This window comes from Protopterus annectens, chromosome 13.part0 (genome assembly GCF_019279795.1).
Source record: "Protopterus annectens isolate FY-2018-M chromosome 13.part0, PAN1.0, whole genome shotgun sequence".
Classification (NCBI taxonomy): Eukaryota; Metazoa; Chordata; order Ceratodontiformes; family Protopteridae; genus Protopterus; species Protopterus annectens.
The window spans coordinates 816,143,529-816,165,663 of NC_056747.1; the positions used below are offsets into that span (position 1 = coordinate 816,143,529).

The 22,135-nt window shown below is 44.6% G+C and overlaps 1 protein-coding gene across 1 annotated transcript in view; it reads left to right on the forward strand.

Annotated features, from left to right (window-relative positions):
• Positions 1 to 22,135, forward strand: part of INTS2 (integrator complex subunit 2) — a 1,434,855-nt gene that overhangs the window by 274,958 nt on the left and 1,137,762 nt on the right. Inside the window, exon 6 of the mRNA XM_044054536.1 lies at positions 9,478 to 9,651. Coding sequence (XP_043910471.1) covers positions 9,478 to 9,651 — 174 coding nt within the window. The remainder of the gene's footprint in view (positions 1 to 9,477; positions 9,652 to 22,135) is intronic.

A 22,135-nucleotide genomic window follows, 5' to 3' on the forward strand; every position in this document is an offset into this window, starting at 1 on the left:
GATCCTAGTATTTCCTTACTTGGACGACTTTCTGTTTCAGGCATCCTCTCCAGAGATCCTGTTGCAAAATCTTAATTTTGCCATTTCCCTTCTGCAAAGCCTGGGTTTCACAATAAACTTCATTAAATCTTTTCTGACGCTTTCTCAGGACCATGTTTTTCTGGGGTGCAGGATTCAGACTGTGCCTATGTTGGCATCCCTGCCTGCTCCAAGGCCTTGACACTCATTTCTTTCTTTCAAACTCTTCCTCTGGCCTTTATTACAACCAGGGAGTTTCTGAGAGCTCTGGGATTCATGGCATCCACCGTCCCTATTCTTCCTCTGGTCAAACTCCACATGAGGAAGTTTCAGTGGTTTCTGAAGTCAGTTTGGTTTCAACATGCATACCTACTAGAATTTGTAGTTCCTCTTCTACCGTTTCTCAAGAAGGAACTTCAGTGGTGGATCCAGCAGTTGTCTCTAAATCTAGAGCTCCCTTTTCATCCCCCTCTTCCCACTCAGGAGGTGTTCACAGACGCTTCAGATGTGGGATAGGGAGCAGCTTTTGGCTTTCTAAAGTGCAGGGGGTGTGGTCGCCTCTTAAACAGAAAGATCTTCAATTTTTTCATCCTCTTTTCTCCCCAGGACCTCTCAAGGTAGTTACAGACAATACCACAGTGATGTAGTATGTAAACAAATGGGGGACAAGATCTTGTCCTCTTTGCCTGTTGGCATTCTTGTTGTGGGCTGTTGCTGTCTGGTGTCAAGTGACTCTTCAGGAAGTTTACATTCCTTCAGGTCAAAACTTTGGGTCTGACCTCTGAGCAAGTCCCTTTAACTCAATCCCATGAATGGATGCTTCACAGGGATGCGTTTTTGGACATTGTTCACCAGTGGGGTACTCCTCAAACAGATCTATTTGCCTCCCCTCTGAACAGACAACTTCCTCTGTTTTGTGCCAGAGTTCCTGGTCCTCTGGTTTGTAAGGTGGATGCCCTCTCATTTTCTTGGAAAGGAATGTTTCTTTATGCTTTCCCTTCCCATCATTCCAAAAGTCGTGTTCAGAATTCTGCAGGACACTCCCAAAATCTTGTTGGCGACTCCCTTTTAGCCGAGACAGCATTGGTTACCTCCTCTTCTGCATTTAGCCAAGGACAGTCATCACAAGTTACCTCACAAGGTGGACCTACTCACACAAGACAAGGGATCTGTCATCCATCCCCAACTGTCCACTCTTCATCTGACACTGTGAGTGATAGGATTTTGATTCCACATAGACATCTTTTTTTCTGAGGACATGCTTAGGATCTTGCAGGAGGCCAGGAAACCCAATACTAGGGCATCCAACTTGTCCATATGGAAGGGGTTTTCTGTTTGGTGTCTTTCCTGTAACCTGGATCCACTTTCTGTGGATGGTGCTTTGGTTCTCTCTGATTTGTATGAGTTTCTCTATGCTGGGTTGACTTATTCCTCCGTTAAGGCCCACTTATCAGCTGTCTCTGCTTGTCTGCCTTTATTTCCCCCTTTAGCCTCTAGATTGGAGGCTAAACCATTCCTGAAATGCATCCTTCAAATTAGGCCTCCCAGGAAACCTGTTCCTCCTCCCTGAGATCTTAATTTTGTTTGGGCAAAATGGACTCCGGGTCCTTTTGAGCCTGCAGCTTCAGCTTCCTTGTGAGTTGCTCTTGGAAGACTGTTCTTTTGTTAGCCTTTACTTCTGCCAGATATGCGTGTCTGAGCTTCAAGCCCTAATGGCTTGTTCTCCTTTTTTGGTGTTTCATAAGGACAGGGTGTCCTTGCGTACTAAGCCTTCCTTTATGCCAAAGTTAGTGAATGAGTTGTCCCTTAATCATTCTATTCATCTGCCCACCCTATTCCCTTCTCTCCAATCTGCCACTGAGAAGGTGCTGCACACATTGGATGTGCATAGACAACTCAGATTTTATTTGACTAAGACTATTAGGAAATCTGATCAGCTCTGTTTCTTTTCATTCCAGGTCCTTGGGATTAGCTGTTTCCAAGCAGACGGTTTCTTCTTGGATCACAAAAACTATTTATTTTTGTGATTCTTTTCATGGTAAGAGCCTTCTTTATTCTGGTAAGGGTCATTCTACTAGGGCTGTGGCTTCTTCTTGTGCTTTTTTGAAAGGTTTGGATACTAACTCTATTCTTGAAGCAGTTGCCTGCATACATTTACCAAGCACTACAGGTTGGATGGAATCTCCAGAGTTAGAGCTGGTTTGCTAGAGCCATCCTTCATGGCTTTCTAGAAGGCTGTGATGGTCTTTCCTCCTCCCAAGTGTCTTTCTGAGCTTTGGCACTCGCCCTAATGTAATGAATACTGCAACAGTGACTTGGAAGGGACATAGTACATTTGTGTAAAATCTTGCCATAATGGTAGATGTTCACTTCACTGTTGCAGAATTCACTCCCTCCACCCCCCGGTCCATTTCTGTTCTGGATGTACTGATTACCTTCTATTTTCATTGGACTGGCATTCTTACTGGGGCTGTGTGTTCTGAGGATGGTATGTCATTATGCCATATGCTACACAAGGAGCATAGGTGTGATGTACTGCGTACCTTAAAGCAACCTAAAGGCTTTGGTATATTGGCCGGATGTTGGGCTCCTAAAGGCTTTGGTATATTGGCCAGATGTTGGGCTGCCCTTGGCAGGGGATCCCTAATGTAATGCATACTGCAACAGTGAAGAGAAGGACCTCTGCCATTGTCATAAGATTTTACACAACTGTACTATCCAGTAGCCTTTCTCCAGGTTGTAGGATTTACACATCAGTGTTGGATTAGTAACTGGGAGCCTTACTGACTGTTAGTAAGTGATCCTGGCGTAGCATGCTCCCGTTTTTCTACCCATCAGCACAATCAAAATATACCACTTCCTAGGGCTTCATTATGTGATCCCAAGTCACTTGTATTATAGCATGGTACGTAATGCAAACTACCAGGTAAAAGGAAGATATCAGTTTACCTGTTGATTTCTGAGGTTTTGTGTGCTTTTGTAATATCAAAGAAATAGCAAAGGCATAACAGCAGTGTCAAGGGAACCTTAGGAGTGGAAATACAACTATTTGTGTATGTATGTGTATATCAAGTCGTTTGTGGTATGATGAGAGGTAAGATGGTGAGTCTTGTCCTTCTTAACTAACTTCAGATATGAATTCCAAGTAAGACTGTATGGAATGAGGAATTAAAATTGTACTCAAAATAGAAAAATGAGCTAAATCCAGGACAGCTGGTCAAAAAAAAATTACTTTGAACTGTAAAAGCCCGCAGTAGTCCAACACAAGAATCCCTGAAAGAAAATGTTAAGTGCTTCATTCTTACAATTGGTAGGGCTTCATCACAAGTTAAAAATGGATCTGAAGTAGTTTACTTCATTTGATCTTCAACCTGTGGGAATATGGATCCGTGTCGGATCCGAACCGGCAAAAATTACTAGAACTAGAATCAGCTCTGAGCTCCAGACTACTCTCCTTACCCATAATACACCTCCACTGCCTTCCATCCTCAGATCTAGTTTGCCGCAATTTGTAAAGCATCATGTCTCTAGAGCTCCAGCTAGCAGGGTAATTCTGATTGTAAGTTTTTCTAAATTTTCTGTTACTTTTAGCCGTTTCAGGTCAGTATAGGTACTCTTTCTCCCCTCCCATCGCTTTGGCGTTGAGTGTAAGTTTGTAGTTGGCTTACAGTAGTTTGTCTGTGGTGCTCCCCCTTAGTCAGTCTAGAGTGGTGAGTGGGTGTGTTAGTCTAAAGAAAGAAAGTTTTTGGTCTGTCTCTTTCTTTTTTTAAGGCTTCTTGTTTGATAGTATGGCTGAAAAGCTTATCTTTAAGTGCTGCATAGAGTGTGGCCATAAGCTGTCCCCAACGGATGGCCACACTGTGTGTGTGTTGTGCTTAGGTGTGGCCCACCTTAATGTGGAGTGCTCCATTTGTGCTGGGTTCAACCCATGAGCTTTGAAGGATCGAAAGGCCAAGTTGGCCCTCAAAGGTCTTCTGCCTGCCACTGATCCTCCTTCCTCGTCCTTGGCTTCAGTCACAGCAGCTGCTGTGGCTTCCTCTCCCGTTTCTCTCCCTTTGGCTTCCCCTCCCTCCCAGGCTGGGGCTCAAACTCCTGCATCTAAGCCTGTGGTAGCAGAGCTGAGGAGAGGCAGAGAGCGGGAGAGAGAGTCGAAGACGAAAGAAAAAAGGAAGAGGTCCCCAGACCTCTCATCCCCGAGCAAGTCTGCATGGACCCATGACTCCCCTCAGCTCCATTCTCCAAGTTTCTTCCCGAGCCGGAGGAGGCACGTTCAGTCTCCCAGGCCTCAGTTTCCCGACCGGCAAGGTCCGAGTCTGTAGCCTCGTCTCGGTCGACCCATTCTTTATTGGACATGGATTTGGATAAGATGATGAGGCGCTTGATCTGTACACAGATCCATATGGGGGTCTTGCCAGCCCCCCCTCCCTCAGGAGGAGGGAGCTCGCTTCCCTTTCTTTCAGCCCTTTTCTCCTTCCCAGATCTGACCTTCGGCTTCGGAGTTCTCTGATCCGAGGTTGGTCTTGGTTAGGGGGTCGACGCTGACAGCTGCCTGGAACATCTCCGATCCGACCAGTTCGGATCCGAGCCGCTGCCGGAGCCTAGGTGTCTTATCCGTGGGAGTGGAACCGTCCACCGGGCCCGGCTCAGATTCTCGCATCGGATCCGGGGAGACCGGCCTCCTTATTAGCTTCCCAGGTGGTCCGTTCTTCGGCATTCAATGTGGTAGAACGGGTCCTCTCCATGCCCCCTTGGACTCCGCCCAGACCCCCTCGGCTCTGTCTGTGGTCCCCATTGTCTTACCAGAGGGACAGGCTGTGCTCGAAGAGCCCCAGATGGTTCCCCCAGAGGAACAGATGGCTTGCGAGCGGTCCCCGAGGAATCCCACGGGAGATGTGCCTTGCAAGCATACATGAAAGAGGAGGCACTTGGATTCCCCCTAGTCCTTAACTGAAGACACAGATTTAGATGACGGGGAGGGCTCCCCAAGATCACCTCCCGACGATGTCTCCTTTGGAGACCTCATGGAGATCCTGCACCAGCGGGGAGGTTGGTCTGCCCCCAAGCCCTGCTCTGATGAGTCTGTGTTTCTGGAGGCTTTTGGTATGGGCCCGTCTACGTCTTGGCTGTTCCCTCCTGTGGATCCTTTAGTGGATTTGATCACCTTGCAGGTGTGGAAGGAACCAGATACCATGGAGCTGATCCCCAAGTGCCCCGATAAGGATCTAAGTCCTCCTATTGACAGGCCTTCCTGGAACTAGGACACCCCAGTGGACGCCATGGTGGTAGCAGCAACCATGAAGAAGGAACTATCTCAGGAAAGTTCCTCGGTCCACCCTCCTGACCGAGAGTCATGGATGATGGGCCGCCTAGGGAAGTGGGTGTATGCTTCAGCTACCTTTTCAGTAAGGGTGCTGAACTACTTGGCCCATGTCACGAGACTCCAACGTGATGTAGTGAAGGAGCTGGAGGACTCTCCACCCAAGTCCATGTCACAGGAGGACAGGGCTTCATTCTCCACAGAAATGGCCACTCTGAGAGCAGTATCAAATACGTCCATGCGACTCCTCTCCCATGCTACGGAAGGAGTGGCTAGGGTGGCTTGGTCCGGCGTGTCCATGAGGTGTAACGCCTGGCTCAGGTTGTGACAATTCACCGAACCCTTTAAGGCATCTTTTGCTAATGCCCCTTATGACGGCTCAACTCTTTTCAGTAAGACCGTCAAGGAGACACTAGTCCAGAGTGAGAAGGGTGGGAAGACACCGTCTGCCATTTGGATCCACTTCTCTAACCCTCAAAGGTCCTTTTCCCGTATCCAGAGAGGGGAAAAGAAGATGTGGTTCCAGAAGTCTCAGTGTTCCCAGGACACTCAGGGCTCTTCTCTCCCTAGAGGCCGAGGGTGTCTGCGAAACTTCTGGTCTCGAGAACCATTCTCGGACAGACCCAGGCAGCAGTCTTGAGGGGTTGCCCGGCTGCTCTACTCTGGAGGCAGTCAGGGGGTGATTGTCCTTGCACCCAGCAGCATGGGAGTCCATAACATTGGACTGCTGGGTGCTTCAAATCATATGCAGAGGATATTCTATCTCCTTTGTGGGTTCCCCCATACCTGGCAAACACCTCCTGGACATTCCACCCACACAAAGGGAGGCAGCAGCACAGGAAATTTCCAAGCTGCTAGGAAAACGAGCCATTGAAACCATCCCCCTGATCAGTCTGGATCGGGCTACTACTCCAGGTTCTTTTTGGTGCCAAAGAAAATGGGGAACTTAAGGCCCATCTTGGACATCTCTTCCCTGATCAGTTGCCAAAGAAAAGTTCCTGATGGTCACACTACAATCCATCATGCCGTACCTGCAAGATAGCAACTGGATGTGCTCATTAGAGCTCCAGGATGCTTACTATCACATAAAAATGCACAGAAGCTCCAGGAAGTTCCTCCGCTTCCGGCTAGGGGCTAATCATTATCAATTTTGAGCCCTACCCTTTGGTCTCACCACATCCCCCAGGGATGGTGGTTGTAGCGACTCACCCTGAGGCTTCAGGGGATTCAGTTCTGCCCGTACCTGGACGATTGGCTCCTCACTGCTCCTATTAGGTGTCTACTTTCCCAAACCAGGGATTACTTTCTGACACTTGCCCTAAGTTTGGGTATCACCATCAACACAGTCAAGTCTCTATTAGAGCCTGTACAGGTGATAGATTACATTGGTGCCAGGATAGACACACTACAGTGCAAAGTGTTCCTGACCTCGGAGAGAGTTCAAAACCTCAGGATGCATGTCTCCCTAATTAGCCACTCTCACCTCCCGACAGCAGAATCAGTGTTGAGAGCCCTAGGCTCAATGGCAGCGACCATAACTCTCCTTCCATGTGCGCAGCTACACATGCGGATTCTTCAGTGAACTCTAGCGGTTCAGTGGTCCCTGTTGGATTTACCACTAACCTGTCCTATCCACCTGAGTCAAGTGTGTCGATCATCCCTCATATGGTGGATGAGCTCTCTGGGCATTTTGGAGGGACGAACTTTTGTTCCAGTCCCGGCCCAAACCACCGTGATCACAGATACCTCCCAACTCTGGTGGGGGGGCATTGTTCGGGTAGGGCAATCCAAGGCCTGTGGTCCCCCTTAGAGACCAGCTTGCATGTCAGTGTCCTAGAGATGAGGGTGGTCCTTTTAGCGTTGCGGGCCCTTCATGCCTTTCTTCCTCTGGGGATGATAGCCATTCAATCAGACAACATGTCAGTAGTCTGGTATATCAACAAAGAGGGAGGGACCAAATCTTATTCCCTTTGTCGCGAGGCCATGAGAGTGTGGGAATGGGCGATCACCGGTCGCTTTCTCATTGCAACGCACATTCTGGGATGGTCCAACATTCTAGCGGACAGGCTAAGTCGGACCATTCTGATGCCTTACAAGTAGTCTCTGAATCCATCAGTAGTAGAACAGATCTTCAGCGAGTGAGGTCAACCTTGCTACGATCTCTTCGCATCTCCTTCCAACGTGAAGTTTTTCGCTTTGAACTACCTGCTGGGGGAGTCCCTCAGAGACGCTGTAGTTCATGCTTGGTCTCCCAGTCTTCTGTATGCTTACCCACCAGTTCCTCTCATCCCGAGGTTTCTGCGGAAAGCTTGTCGACTGGGGAGCAAGGTGATCCTCATTGCCCTATTTTGGCCTCGCCAGGTATGGGTTTCCCTTCCTCTGGTCTTACCTTCTGGCTCCACCTTGGATCCTAGAATCCATTCAGGATCTGATTTCGCACCCATTGGGGGTGCCTCATCTAAGTCTGGACAGCCTGAAACTCACGGTTTAGTTGCTCCAGTTCCCGTGATTGCTAGGACTCCGGACTTTCCTCCTCAGTTAAGTCTATTTTGGTAGCTGCTCATAAGTCTTCTACCAGAAAGGTTTATCGCAGCAAAGGGAAACGTTTTTCTTTCTGGGCCTCTCAGAGGAGTTTAAATCCTTTTACGGCTCCTATTTCCATCATTCTTGATTTTCTAGCTGATATGTTCAGGCATGGAGCTGGTTCTTCTACTGTCAAAGTTCAGTTGGCTGCCATTTCTCATTTTCATATGGGTGAGAATTCTGCATCCTTGGCATCTTCTAGACTGTGTAAAGCCTTTATTAAAGACACTTTTTTGCTATGCCCCCCGGTCAAAGATCCTGTCCCCCGTGGGACCTTTCTATGGTTCTCCAAGCTCTGGTCGCTCCGCCTTTCGAGCCTGCCGCAAATGCAGATCTAAAATCTCTATTGTGGAAAACAGCTTTTCTGGTGGTGATTACCTCTGCTAGAAGGGTTTCAGAACTACTGACCTTGTCCATAAAATTCCCGTACATGATTTTTCATAAAGATAGAATTTCCCTTCAAACCAATCCATCTTTTCTTCCTAAGGTGCCATCACCAGTCAATATCAATCAGACTTTAAATTTGCCTTTGTTCTTTCCCAGTTTTACCAACAGGCTGGATTACAAACTACACATGTTGGATGTTCATAGACAGTTACAATTCTATTTACACAGGGCAAAAAATGTATGTAAATCCGATCAAACAATTTCCAAGGTCACTATAGCTTGATGGATTTCTTCATGCATCCTGCAGGTCTATAAGGGCAAAGGAATGTCTCCTCCAGGTCAGGTTAAAGCTCATTCCACTAGTTCCATGGCTACGTCTGCAGCTTTCTGGTCTAGGGTGTCTTTGGATGACATTTGCTCTGCAGCTACATCTCATACTTTGACTCCGCGGTGCTCCGGAATATCCTTCCATGAGGGCCTCCCAGTAGTTTAGTAGCTGGGAACTCTGTTCCACAGGTTGAAGACCAAATGAAGTAAACTACTTCAGATAAAGAAGTTCCATCTGAGTAGTTGTACTTCATTTGTCTTCAGCCGTCCCTCCCTCCTTTCCCTGGATATTGGCGCATGTTCAGCCTACGGGCTGTAGTATAGGTCACAAGTATGTTATCAGGTCGAGTTCTAAGTATAAGTTCTGCAAACTAGATCTGGGGATGGAAGGCAGTGGAGGTGTATTATGGGTAAGGGGAGGAGTCTGGAGCTCAGAGTTGATGCTAGTAATTTTTGCCGGCTCGGATCCGATACGGATCCGTATTCCCATAGGTTGAAGACAAATGAAGTACAACTACTCAGATGGAACGTTATGGTGAGTACATAACTTCTTTTGTCTTCCTTATTCCAGTCAGGAAAAGTTATACGAGTCCCTTTTTATACTAAGACATTTTAAAGTCTTGTCTACAGCTGGTGTTCTCCTTAGTTGGGTTTAAAATGCCTTCTGTTGATGTCATTTACATGGGTAGATACGTGCATTTGTTGTTAACTTTGAAATACCCTTTGATAGCATCTTTACTTGAAACACCTAGTTGTGACTGATTCTTTAGGAATGTTAGAACAAGCTTTACTGGAATACCCCATAAAACCATTCATTTAAAAATATTTGTTTTGTTCTGCTCTAGGTAGAGGAATGTCGCCTTCCAGGTCTTGGAGTGGGTTTGACACTGGACCACACTATCAATAATGTCTCTGAAGATAGCGTCAGTGACTTGGTATCATTTATTAGTGGTTTATTGCTAGGAACTAATGCTAAAGTACGGACCTGGTTTGGTATGTTTATCCGAAATGGACAACAGGTGAGAAACAGCAAACTCTTTCTTAGAATATATTTCAACAATTTCATGGTATCATTTTATTATATAAAGTCATTGTGGTGTGACAACAGAGGAACTGATTTTATTGCTTCCTGTCCATGACACATTTTGGGAGAGGCTAACTCATGAGTTTACAAGAGTCCCTGTCTGTTGATGTCTTGTTAGTAGCCATGTAATCATCCATTGACCAAGACCCTTCTTGCACTTTTAGGAACCCCAGCAGCAAATGCCCAACTTTTTAATGAATTTTCTGTGCAACTTTAACTGTTTCTTTTGCAACACTGTTGCTGTCCTACAAGTCTGTATTCCTTCTTCATCCACACATCCTAATCTAGAGAACCCGAATTGCCTGTCAGGTCATGTGAATGTAAGTTGTGGCTTCAGGAGGAAAGCTAACGTGGGAGTTAATATTACTGCTTGCAAAGACTGGCTCAGAACTTAGTGATGGCTCTACCCCTCTGCATCTTGCATGTTGGCTATTGCAGGCTGTGAGGTATGGCTTGGGAGTAACCTCTTCAGCCTTAAAGTGGTCATACTTCCCAAGCATTCTGACTTGCGTAGCTGGCCAGCTGTTTGAGTTTCATTCTCTACTGGAGTTGCACTAAGTTGCATGCTGCATGGAGTATTTCACGCTCTCTCCTCTCCCTAAAAAAACGCAAGCAGACAAAGCCTTTCCTTTCCCTTACTTGTGCCTACTTCATCTGGTTCCTGACCCATTATTGGAACAGAGGATGTTCTTCGTGTTTCACTGTTGCAGTCATTTCATTTGGGTAATCTGCTGGCAGGTTGCCCTCAGTCGGCCTGATTAACAAAGTCTTGGGTCCTGCGTCGGTTGCTGTCCCTGCTTCCATGACATCAGGTCATCAGGGGGTATAATACATGCAGCCAACGCCATTACATCAGTCTTTCTTGCTGCATGGTTCCTGAAGCAGAAGCAGTTCGCAAGTGCCGGTCGGCCGACTCCTGAAATTTTCGTTTTCAAGTTTCAGAACCGAAGTCTTCAACTAAAAAGCTAAGTACCCCTTTGGGGAAACTTTTTCTTGCTCCTTACCGATGTCAGTAAAAGTTAATTGCATTGCTTGTGGGAAGCAAATACCTCATAAGGATTTTCATTTGTACTGTATTATTTGCCTAGGCCCTAACCACAATGTACCTTGCTGTCGGTTTTGTGCTAAATGTAATCAGCGCACTATTAAACGTCGGTATATTTTTGCTTCTAAGTATTTTGGCTCATGCTTTAATTATCCGGAAATGTCATCGGTTAGCAATCCGACTACCGTAATACCAAAAAAACGCAAAGAAAAAAACAGAGACGGGCCGTCGAGGTCCAAAACTGACGACAACGCTTCTCCTAAGCCAGTTGCCAGTTCGCCGGTAATCAGTGAGGCACTTTTGCAGCCCCTGATACCCGCTACTTCTGATTCGCAGGCCTCTACTGAGACCCATTCGGAGTCCGGTATGCCGCGAGATGCTTCAGTTATGGAACCTGCGGATGTCTCTACCTTAGATGGGTCTGGAGCCGTTGTGCAGGCACCGGTTTCTGAGGGTGTTTTCAGGCCTACAGATTTGTAATTAGACTGAAGCCATCTTCAAAACTAAGGCCAAAATATAAATCTATGTCTAAAAAAACAACGCCTGGGCCACATGTGCAGGCCTCTATGCCTAAAAAACAAATGATCAAAATGGCTGAAGATTTAATTACTCTGATCGGGGTAGCCAACCCCCCCCCCCCCCCTTCTAAGAGGCCTAGGCAAGACTTTGATTATGAATCTTCTGAACAGGATTCTATTTCTTCTGACTCTTCTAATGAACAGGATTTGTCTATACCTACTTATGAGGACTCTGATGCAGAAGATTCCGTTCCTTCTGCTTCTCCCCCTGAGGATTTTTCTTTTGGGTAAACTTTACATACCTTAAGGAAACATTTCCACTGGGAAAGTCATGATTTCTCTGAATCTAAAAAGAGATTTGGGGATTTTCTTCTTCTTCCTCAGCATAGGCCTTTGGCTATACCTCCTGTTCTAGACATTGTTGATGATGATTTTTTCAGAATCTAGTATGGCTCCTGATTCTTTGCCTCTGGCTCCTTGCAAGCCAGACAGATACTACAGGGTCCCTGACTCCCACAAATTCCTTTTCAAGAATCCTATTGCAGATCCTGAAACCATTTCTCAGGGTCCCAAGGGCATTAAGGCCTCTACTGCTAAAAATCCTACCCCTTCTGATAGAGATTCCAGGGCGTTGGATAGATGGGGTAAGAAGATTTACACTTCTGCAACCTTGGCAATTAGGGATTTAAACTGTCAATTTCATATGCTTAAATATCAACACCATATCATGGGATTGCTTAAATAGAAAATTATGTTAATTTCTGACTGTGTGGAAAATAGAGTTACAGGATTTATTGCATTCAGCTGAACAAGTTGGAAAACATACTTTGCAATGTGGTTTTGATTCTTTGGAGGTCTCTTGCAAGGCTGCTGTAACTGGGTCTGTACTAAGAAGGCATGCTTGGCTCAAAGAGCAAACTCTGCCTGATCATGTTAAAGCAAAATTGTTGGATGCTCCTTTACATCAGGACTGTCTCTTTGGTAACAAGGCTGAAGAAGTTTTAAAAAAGATGGAAGATAAAGCTAAATCTATGCAAACTGTAAAAGATTTCTTACAAGTGCAACCTCCAAGATTTAGTAGGCACTGGCCTACTAAGAACTGGTCATTTCCAGTCCTTTCGAGAGCCACTCAAGTCAAACCCAGACATTCCAAAGGCTCCAGATTTCAGTCACAAGGGACTTTTTGAACAAAACAGTGGAGTGCCTCCTCCTCCTCCAAATCTGGAAACGACAAGGCAACTTCCTATGGTAAGCAGTCAATGATTTCTCTTTACATTAACCTTTTAGCCGCCCCTTTGGGGGGAAAACTGGCACTTCATGCAAGAAACTGGCAACTTATAACCCAGGACAAATGAGTTTTAAATATAGTATCCCAGGGATACAGATTTCATTTCCACACGTTGCCATTCCCAAACGGATGGCCAGACCTGCCCCCAAATCAGTGGGCAGAGGCCCAGAAACAAGTACTGTCCCTCATGAACATGGGGGCTGTTCAGCAGTACCAGAAGTGGAAAAGGGACAAGGTTTCTATTCAAGTCTTTTCCTGGTACCCATAAAAGACAAATCATGGCGTCCAATTCTGGACTTATCTACTCTAAACACATTTCTGGACATTACAAAATTCAAGATGCTGACTCTTCAACAGTTACTTCCTATGCTAGGCAAAGGTGCCTGGTTGGTAACTCTAGACTTAAGAGGCTTACCTGCATATCACAGTCAGGGAATCTTGCAGAAGATACCTCCGCTTTAAAGCAGGCTACTTGCATTACCAGTTCTCTGCACTGCTCTTTGGCTTCTCTACTGTGCCCAGGGTCTTCACAAAGTGCCTGGCTCCAGTAATTGCATTTTGCAGGCAAAGAAATATTCAAATATATCCATACCTAGATGATTGTCTAATTCAGGCAGAAAACAGGGACATTCTTCTAAAACATCTGGCACCCTCTCAAAAAAATTACATTCCTGGGTGCAAGCTTGAATACAACTGCCCAGATGGCTTACCTTACGCCAAAAAAGCAAATTCATTTGGTAACTTACTTCAAACAGGTGGCCACAAAAACCCTGCTATCTGCAAGACAAATTCTGCAAGCCTTGGGGTTCATGGCCTCCTGCATTCTTCTAATTCCATATACAAGACTGCATATGAAGAAACTTCTGTGGTACTTAAAAAGTTTATGGAGTCAGCATTGTCATAGCCTGGAAACAATGATTCCTATCATACCTTGCCTGCAATTAGAGTTCCTATGGTGGGCAGAGGCCTGTCACCAAAACAAGGGACTGCCATTCACTCCACCCCCTGCCGCCCAAACCCTAACTTCAGATGCATCAGACTATGCTTGGGGGCTCATCTGGCAGGGAAGTGCATTCAGGGCAAATGGAGCCCAAATCAAATGCACCTTCATATCAATCAAAAAGAGATGCTAGCTGTACAGAATGCACTGACAGCCTTCAAGGACTGCCTTCATCCAGGACAATTAATGATAAAGACAAACACCACAGTTATGTGGTACATAAACAAGCAGGGGGGTACACACTCCTACCCCCTTTGCAGACTAGCCATGGCATTGTGGAACACGGCCTTGACATATCAGATTTAACTACAAGCTCAATTCCTGCCAGGAAAGCTGAATACTCTGGCAGACGAACTAAGCAGAAACCTCATGGACCCACACAAATCAAAACTAGAACCACGGATTTTCAACATGTTGACATGCAAATGGGGGAGTCCAGACATAGAGCTTTTTGCCTTACCCCAGAACTATCAGTTGGACAAATTCTGCACACAAACTAATCACAAAAAAGCCTGGAAAGTGGATGCTCTGTCATTCAGCTGGAGAAACCTATCAGTCTATGCTTTTCCCCCTCTGCCTCTGCTCTCCAAAGTTCTACTAAAAGTCTAACAGGACAAACCAAAAATGATTTTGATTGCTCCAGACTGGCCTTGCCAACACTGGTACCCACTACTGCGCAATGTGTCACACCTTCCACCGTGGCACCTGCCTCAGACACCTTACTTACTGTCTCAGCGGAACAACCAAATTCTGCACACTCAGCTCCAAACTTTGAATTTTGCAGCGTGGCTAATCATCTAAATTCACCCTTAGCATCTGTCAGCAAACCTGTGATGGATGTCATTTTGGAGGCAAGAAGGCCTAGTACTAGAAAATCCTATGCTGGCAAATGGAAAAGATTATGTGCCTGGAATCAATCACAAGGGATAAGCACAGCAGTGCCCAATATTCCCCCGATTTTACAATACTTAACTGAGATGCTTCACAAGGGCCTGTCCTTTTCTTCCATAAAAATCCATGCCTCAGCTATTTCAGCTCATTGCAACACAGAACCTCCCCTCTTCTCTCATCCTCTGCTAATGCAGTATCTCAGAGGGGCCAAAAATTTAAGACCACCCAGGCAAGCTCCAACCCCTGCCTGGGACCTCAATTTTGTATTGGAAAAACTCACTATCCCTCCTTTCGAGCCAGCTTCTACTGCAGACTTAAAATTTATCTCCTGGAAAACAGCTTTCCACTTAACAGCCACTTCAGCTAGAAGGATTTCCAAATTACAGCCTCTTATGGCAGTGGAGCCTTTCATTATTTTTGATGTGGACAGGGTGTCTCTCAGGACCAATCCATCCTTCATGCCTAAGGTGGTATCCAGTGTGGCTCTTAATCAAACCATTCATTTGCCAACTTTCTTTCCCAATCCACAGAACAAGGGGGAGCGGATTCTGCATTCATTGGATGTACACAGACAACTTAGATTTTACTTAGGACAAAATCTCTAAGAAAATCTGGACAACTGCTTGTGGCATTTGCTGCAGGGGCAGAGGGAAAGGCTGTTTCAAAGCAGACTATTTCCAAATGGATAAGCCTTTGTATTCATTTCTGCTATATGCACCATGGTAAAACTATCCCCCAGGGGATCAGATCTCTTTCCACCAGGGCTGCATCTACTTCTACAGCCTTTCTCAGAGGTGTGCCTACCAGAGACATTCTAGAAGGGGCAGAGGGAAAGGCTGTTTCAAAGCAGACTATTTCCAAATGGATAAGCCTTTGTATTCGTTTCTGCTATATGCACCATGGTAAAACTATCCCCCAGGGGATCAGATCTCTTTCCACCAGGGCTGCATCTACTTCTACAGCCTTTCTCAGAGGTGTGCCTACCAGAGACATTCTAGAAGTTGCTACCTGGAGCTCAGTTTATACGTTCACCAAACATTACCATCTACCTTTCTTCTCTAAATCCAGAGTTGGCTTTGCCACTGCTGTCCTGCAGGGCCTTATAGCTGGTCCTAATGCTGTTTAGATCCATCCTCCCGACCATAGCTTTGGGAAACTACCCAAATGTAATGACTGCAACAGTGAAACACGACGAACATAGTACAGTTGTGTACAATTACTATAAATGTAGAAGTTCGAGTGTATTCACTGTTGCTGTCCTGGTTACTCTCCCTACAACCCCCTGTTTTTCTCTTACTATACCTCTGCTTTCCTTTTACTATGCTTAAAAGCCTTTTTGGTGTATTTGCTTTTGTTTGGAAGTATATAATTTTGTGTTTTTAATTACTTAAATATTTGGCTCCCCATTAGGTGGGCACCTGACATCTGGGGCAAAAAAAAACTGATGTAATGGCGTCGGATGCATGTTTTATACCCCTGACGACCTGACGTCATGGAAGAAGGGACAGCAACCAACGCAGGACCCAAACTTTGTTAATCAGGCCAACTGAAGGCAACCTGCCAGCAGATTACCCAAATGTAATGACTGCAACAGTGAATACACTCGAACATCTACATTTATGGTAAGTGTACACAACTGTACTTTACTTGGAACATAGTTAAGGCTATATTCTTGTACACCAGTGGAGCTGGCTAGGTGTGCCAACTGTTTTTTTTCCTTTATTCTGTGTGTGGGAGTTTAGATGGGAAATTTTCTATTCCGTCATTGGCCAAGTGGTTTCCTTTATGCTTTGCACATTTTCTCTGATTAAAAAGTTCATGCAGGAGTCCAAAATATTCAAAGTTAAAGTGATTCTAATAGCACCTTTTTGGTCCAGACAGCCTTGCTGTTTCCCCTTTGCACCTCATTACTGCAAACATATAAGACATCTCTTTAGTTACTACCATCTGCTGTCTCACCCTGGCAAGTCTTACCTGAACTTTCATTGTCTGAAATGTATTGCTTTGCTTCCCCGGTTATGGTGATTGTCAAGAGTCAAGACATTCCAGAGAGGGTGATTTGCATTATTACTTTTGCCAAATAGCTATCGATTCAAAAGAGAGAACTCTGTTTTTGCCTTTGGGAAGCTAACAAGAGTACAGACCCTTTTTTGGTTTCTATTTCAGTGGCCTTCGGTTAGTTAGTTGAAATCTTTGATGGTCTTGGCTAATTCTCTATTAAGGTTCATTTGGCAGCCCTGTCTGGATAATACTTTCCTAACATTTTCAAAGGTCTGTAAGTCTTTCCATCTCAACCCCTCCTCCCAGTCAGGGATCCTGCCCCACCCTTCTGTCATTGAAAACCTGCAGCACCAACTGAATTGAAGGTCGTCTTTTTTTGTTGTAGTTCCTTCAGTTAAAAGAATTTCTGCATTATTTTTTTTCTGTCAGACCACATTATTTTTTTATCCATAAAGAAATGAATGCCACTTAAAACAAATCCATTTTGTATACTCAGAGTTGCACAAAATCTCATTTAAATCATTTTTTTTCTGGACTATACTAATTGTGGTGAATATTTTCTAAAGATCCCAACTCAGTTTTCTATCTTGTTTACAGTAGTCAAAGCTCCAGTTACGGTTGGTTTACATTTTGATTTCCATTTTCTAAAAATTGCCTTTTTGTACACCAGTAGCATTAAACTTAGTAAGACAATAATAATAGGCAGTTCAGATCCTACATCCTGTCTCTTAGTAACTGCCATTTGATATGTGCAAACAGCAGTATAATGTCAGTATTACCACCACTGCAGCTGTCCAGCATCACAAAGCTTAGGGCGCTTTCATCATGCCCCAATTGTCAGGACCTCGAGTGGGGTTCCATAAAAGTACATTTGGGGCATTAAAAGCTTCAGAGCTTTTTTGCCGCTGAAGTGTGTGTTCTTCTCCATGCCCTGTGAACCTGTCAGTCGGCTAGCGATCTTCAAGAGCTAGGAATATAAGTCTCCATTGAGGAAAGCCTTCAGAAAACTTTTTATTTAATAATCTTGGTGTAGCTTTTTTGCCACCAAAGACTAGGGGATAATCGCATCCTCTGCAGCTATAGGGATGCCCATGGAAGGAAAGGGAGAGACACTTTAGTTGATATCAGGAGAAGGAACAGGTGCAGGGTGGTCTTGTAGCTGAGAAGGGCACATGGGATGGGTCAAGGGTCTTCATTTAGTTGGGAAAGGCACGTGGAAGCTGGGACCAGTATGCCTAGTAAAAAACAGTCCGATTTCAGGGAGTATGTGCTTAGTGACAAAAACGATCAAACTCCTGTTTCTGTAAACAGAGCAAATTTACTGGGATTTGCCAGGCAATTTATTAATGCTTTTTCTTCACCTTCTGATTCTTTAGGTAAGAAAAGAATTTCCTTCTTTTTCAGACAGAGAATTTTATTCATAAAAGCAGACATTGCTGGGGGTGGTTGTACTTCAGGAATTTCTTCTCAGTCTGATTCTGTGGAAACTATATCAGCAAACTTCCCTGCTGAAGAGATTTAGAGGTTCATAGGTATGTTCTAGGCTAACAACCACTGGGGCCTTTTTAAGCCTAGCCATGCTTCCCAAAATTCTGACAAGTTCTGGTACATTTGGTAAGTGTAGGCAGGGGCTTGGGAGATGAACCATTTATATGGTGGCTATGTCCATTAGAAACATAGATGCCAAGCCAGGGATGAATTTCCTGTTCTTCGTCCAGTTGTCCAAGTTACACTTTAATTGGGTTAGGGAGGACCTCTTCTTCACATGGATGTGGAGCCTGATCCAGAGAAGTGGTAGTCTGTGAGACACGTACCTGTTAAGATAATCTATGTAAAGCAGAGAAATGTGGAAACCAAGAAAAGGAGCAAATGGAAATATTTATTGAAAGACTTAATTATGCCGTCTAAAGGAAGATAATGCTGAACCATTAATAGTTAAGATTGGAAGGAAGGGATTAGGTAAAATTTTTGATGCATAACCAATAAAGTCTCCAGGAACAGATGGTATTCCAGTGGAAGTTTGGGGGGGGGGGAGAAAGTGATAAAGATCTGCAAGGTTTTGTTTAACAGTGTTTTAAGTAGAGGAAGTACAAGCATATGTTGGGAACTAGAAGAATTCTTGAATAAATACCTTTGACAAGGAGGCACATTTTGTATGACTCAGAGACAGCATGTTGTAAAAATGTGAGAAAATAGAGATCTTGTTCCCTGGATGAGATGGTATACCTTGGCAAGTAGGGAGGAATTCCCGCTGCTAAATGTACGCCCACTGGATTACATTCAGAACCCAGCAGTCTGAAGCAGTCTGATGCCACAAGGAAAGATGAAATCTCAAATTAAATCTCAAAGACATGGAAAGGTTGCCAGGGTGGCATGGGGGTGAACCTGAGTAGGCAGATAGTCATGCCGACGAGGAAGACTATCCTTAACCTTTTGGGTTTTGGGCTTTATTTTCTCAGCCTCCTTTCCATAGCTTTTCAAAAATCTGATTTCTAGCTCTTTGCTGCTTCAAATTTTTTGGAAAAAGAGTTGAGGGGGGGCAAATTACTATTTTGACTGAAGGAGGAGGGCTAAAAAACTTAAGTCGCTTGTTGAATCAGTTTTCCCCTTTCGTTGTATTTCTTAAGCACCACAACTGCAGAAGGGCCAAACAGATTCTCTGTCTAATGGAAAATTTAAAATTTCATATTTAAACATCCTCAGGAAGATTTTGAGAATGAAGCCAAGCAGGTCTTCTCAAAGCTGATCCAGTAGAAGCTCTGGAGAAAGAGTCAGCAACATCCTAAGCACACTTAAAGATATGCTTAGTCACTTGAGAAACAGCTGTCACAGAAGCATTTAATGAATTATTTATCTCAGAAGAAGTAAAAAAAAAAAATCTTTCCTGGTTAGGGGTCGCCACAGGGGAACTCCGGTCCGCTCATGATTGGCAGTGGATTTTACGGTGCCGAGTTGCCAGCCCGACACCCAACCTTCAACGAAGGAACACCCATTCACGCTCGCACCTATCTGCATGTCTTTAACGTCACTCGACCGCGGGGAGGACATGCAGACTCTACACAGAAGACGCTCCAGCTGAGAATCGAATGGGAGAACCTCTTGCTGTGAAGCGACAATGGCGAACCGCTGCACCACTGCGGCTTTTTATCTCAGAAGTAGTAAGGATCACAATTAATTAATTTTTGCATGTTCTCAAAAGATAATAAATCTGATGTTGTATTTCTTGTTCTGATTCTCACATATGGGTTATGGATCCAATCCTGTGATCCGACTTGGCTGCCTTCTAGAGACCTCAACTTCAAGGCTCGAGCTCCTCCCTTTACCCACAATGCCCCGTACTAAGCAGAGCTTCCTCGGATCTCATTTGCAGCCATCTGTGTCGGATGTGCTTTCCAGTTCTTGAGCAGCTATTCAGATTTTTCGGAACTTTCTCCATTTAATTGAGATTTTTTTTCTGGTTTCGTTAGTATTTCTCTCTCCTTTCCTCTCTCCCACTAAGCTTTTGCTGACATTAGGGCTCTCCAAGTCTTTCCCCTGTCTCTTCTTCGTTTTAGATTAGTGCTAAGAGTTGTTGCAGTTGTGGTGTAGGTTATAGTTGTGTGCTGTTAACCATTTAAAAAAAAAAAAACTTTTCTTCTCCTTTTGAGAAGCTATGGGTAAGCGTTCAGGATTTAAAAGATGTGCAGAGTGCGGACATAAAATTCTGCACGTTGATGTACATGAAAAGTGCATTTATTGTTTAGGTGCAGCACATTTGCAGTCTCGCTGTGCCATCTGTGAGGGGTTCAACCCCAGGGCAATTGCTGATCGGCAGAATAAGTTAATATTAAAAGGAATTTTACCACCATCTGCTCTGTCTTCTCCAGGGACTCACACCCCAGAACAGGTTTTACAAGTTTCTGTTGGACTCAAAGAAGCATCCTTATAAGCTCCCCAGGGCTTCTTCAGAACCACAGATGAAGTAGGAGTAAATGACCTGAGACATACCTCCCTGGACTATATGAAGAGAGACATCATGGAGCTCAATGAATATGTGTCTCATGCTCATATGAGCCTAGCTTTGAGCAGCATTTTACCTTCTCCAAGGATGATGCCAAAATACGAACAAAAGATGATTGACTTTAATAATTGGCTTAGTTTCTGGTATCATTCTAAGGGGGTGCAATATTTGTCAGCATGTAGGGAGATGGTCAACAGACCATGCTGCTTTGCCAGGGATGGTCTGCAGCTCTCCTCCCTAGGCTTTTGAATATTCGCTAAAACATTGTCTTTCCCCCATAGTGCATTTTTAGGCAATGCCAAACTGAAATTTCTTCCAACATAGCAAATCAAAAACCAAGAAAATGTTAAGGTATTACTGCTCAATGCTAGGAGTCTAAACAAAAAACTCCACTCCCTAGAAGCTCTCTTTTCCCTAGAGAATGCTGACACATGTGCGGTCACTGAGGCGTGGTTTAAAGCCACGGAGAGCACACCAGCAGTGCAAGGTTGTAATGCTTTCCAGACATTTAGGCCAGCTGTTTCACAGGCAGGGACTAAAGGTGGAGGTGTCTCTATTTTCATCAAAAATAAATATACATGTGATGCTGTAAATCTTTGTTCATTAATTACTGTTAGGACCTTGGTTTCGTCCTCGGAAGACCTACCCATAATGCTCATCTCCTAGTTACTCCAGATCTCGTTTGCCTCGTTCCTAGTCAGACATGCTAGCCATCTCTCTCAAAGCTAAGTAGAAAATTGTTATTTTTAAGACCGTTTCTCTTCAAAATTGTTTATTTTTAGTCATTTTAGCCTTTTTCGCTGTCATCTATAACCTAATTCTATGCCCTACCTTTTACCTTGGTAATTTAATTTCTGCCATTATTGGTACTGTCCCTCTCTCCTGCCTTTGACAGGCCCTTCCTTACTACTTGTGGTATTTTTTAAATACCATTGTTGGTATTCTCTTACCTTTTCTCTCCCTTATTTTGTTTTTTCTATAGGATAGCCTTGTTGCCTTACTATGTCAGAAAAGCTAAGTTGAGATTTAAACAGTGTGACAAGTGTGGGCGTAAGATGCCTAACTTGGATACACATGCTCGTTGTGTCTACTGTTTGGGCGTGGATCATATTAAAGCTGACTGTGACTTTTGTGCTAGTTTTAGTAATCGTACATTAGCAGAATGTAAAAATAAACTTATTTTAAAAGGTTTAATCAAGACACCTTTTTCGGAGGCTTTGTTTGGGTCGGAGGTCTCACACCCTCCAAAGACCAAAAAACATAAGGAAAAAGAGTTACTCGGTTCCTGAATCTCTGTCAGTTACGGAACCGAGTCTGCTCTGTGCTTCGCCGGTGCTCTCGGCACCAGGCTCTGTATCTTTTTTCCCTCAGTGCTGTCCATGATATTCACCCCTATTTCGGTTCCAACCTCGGCACCACTGACTTTGGTGCCTTCCTTGGATCTGACATTGGCTCCGATGACTGTACTTGCTTCGGCACCATCCCAGGTCACGGTGCCGACAGTTTCTTAGGCTCCATCAGCTCCAAAACTCGAATATCTGCCGAGGACAAGATACTCTCCAACTTACAACCCTTTTTTGGGGCAGAGGTTTAGCCCCTTTATAGAAAGACCTGATTCTCCTTCAGCAACCTCCTTTAGATCCACTAGGAGTTTTTCTGAATTAGATCTAGTGCAG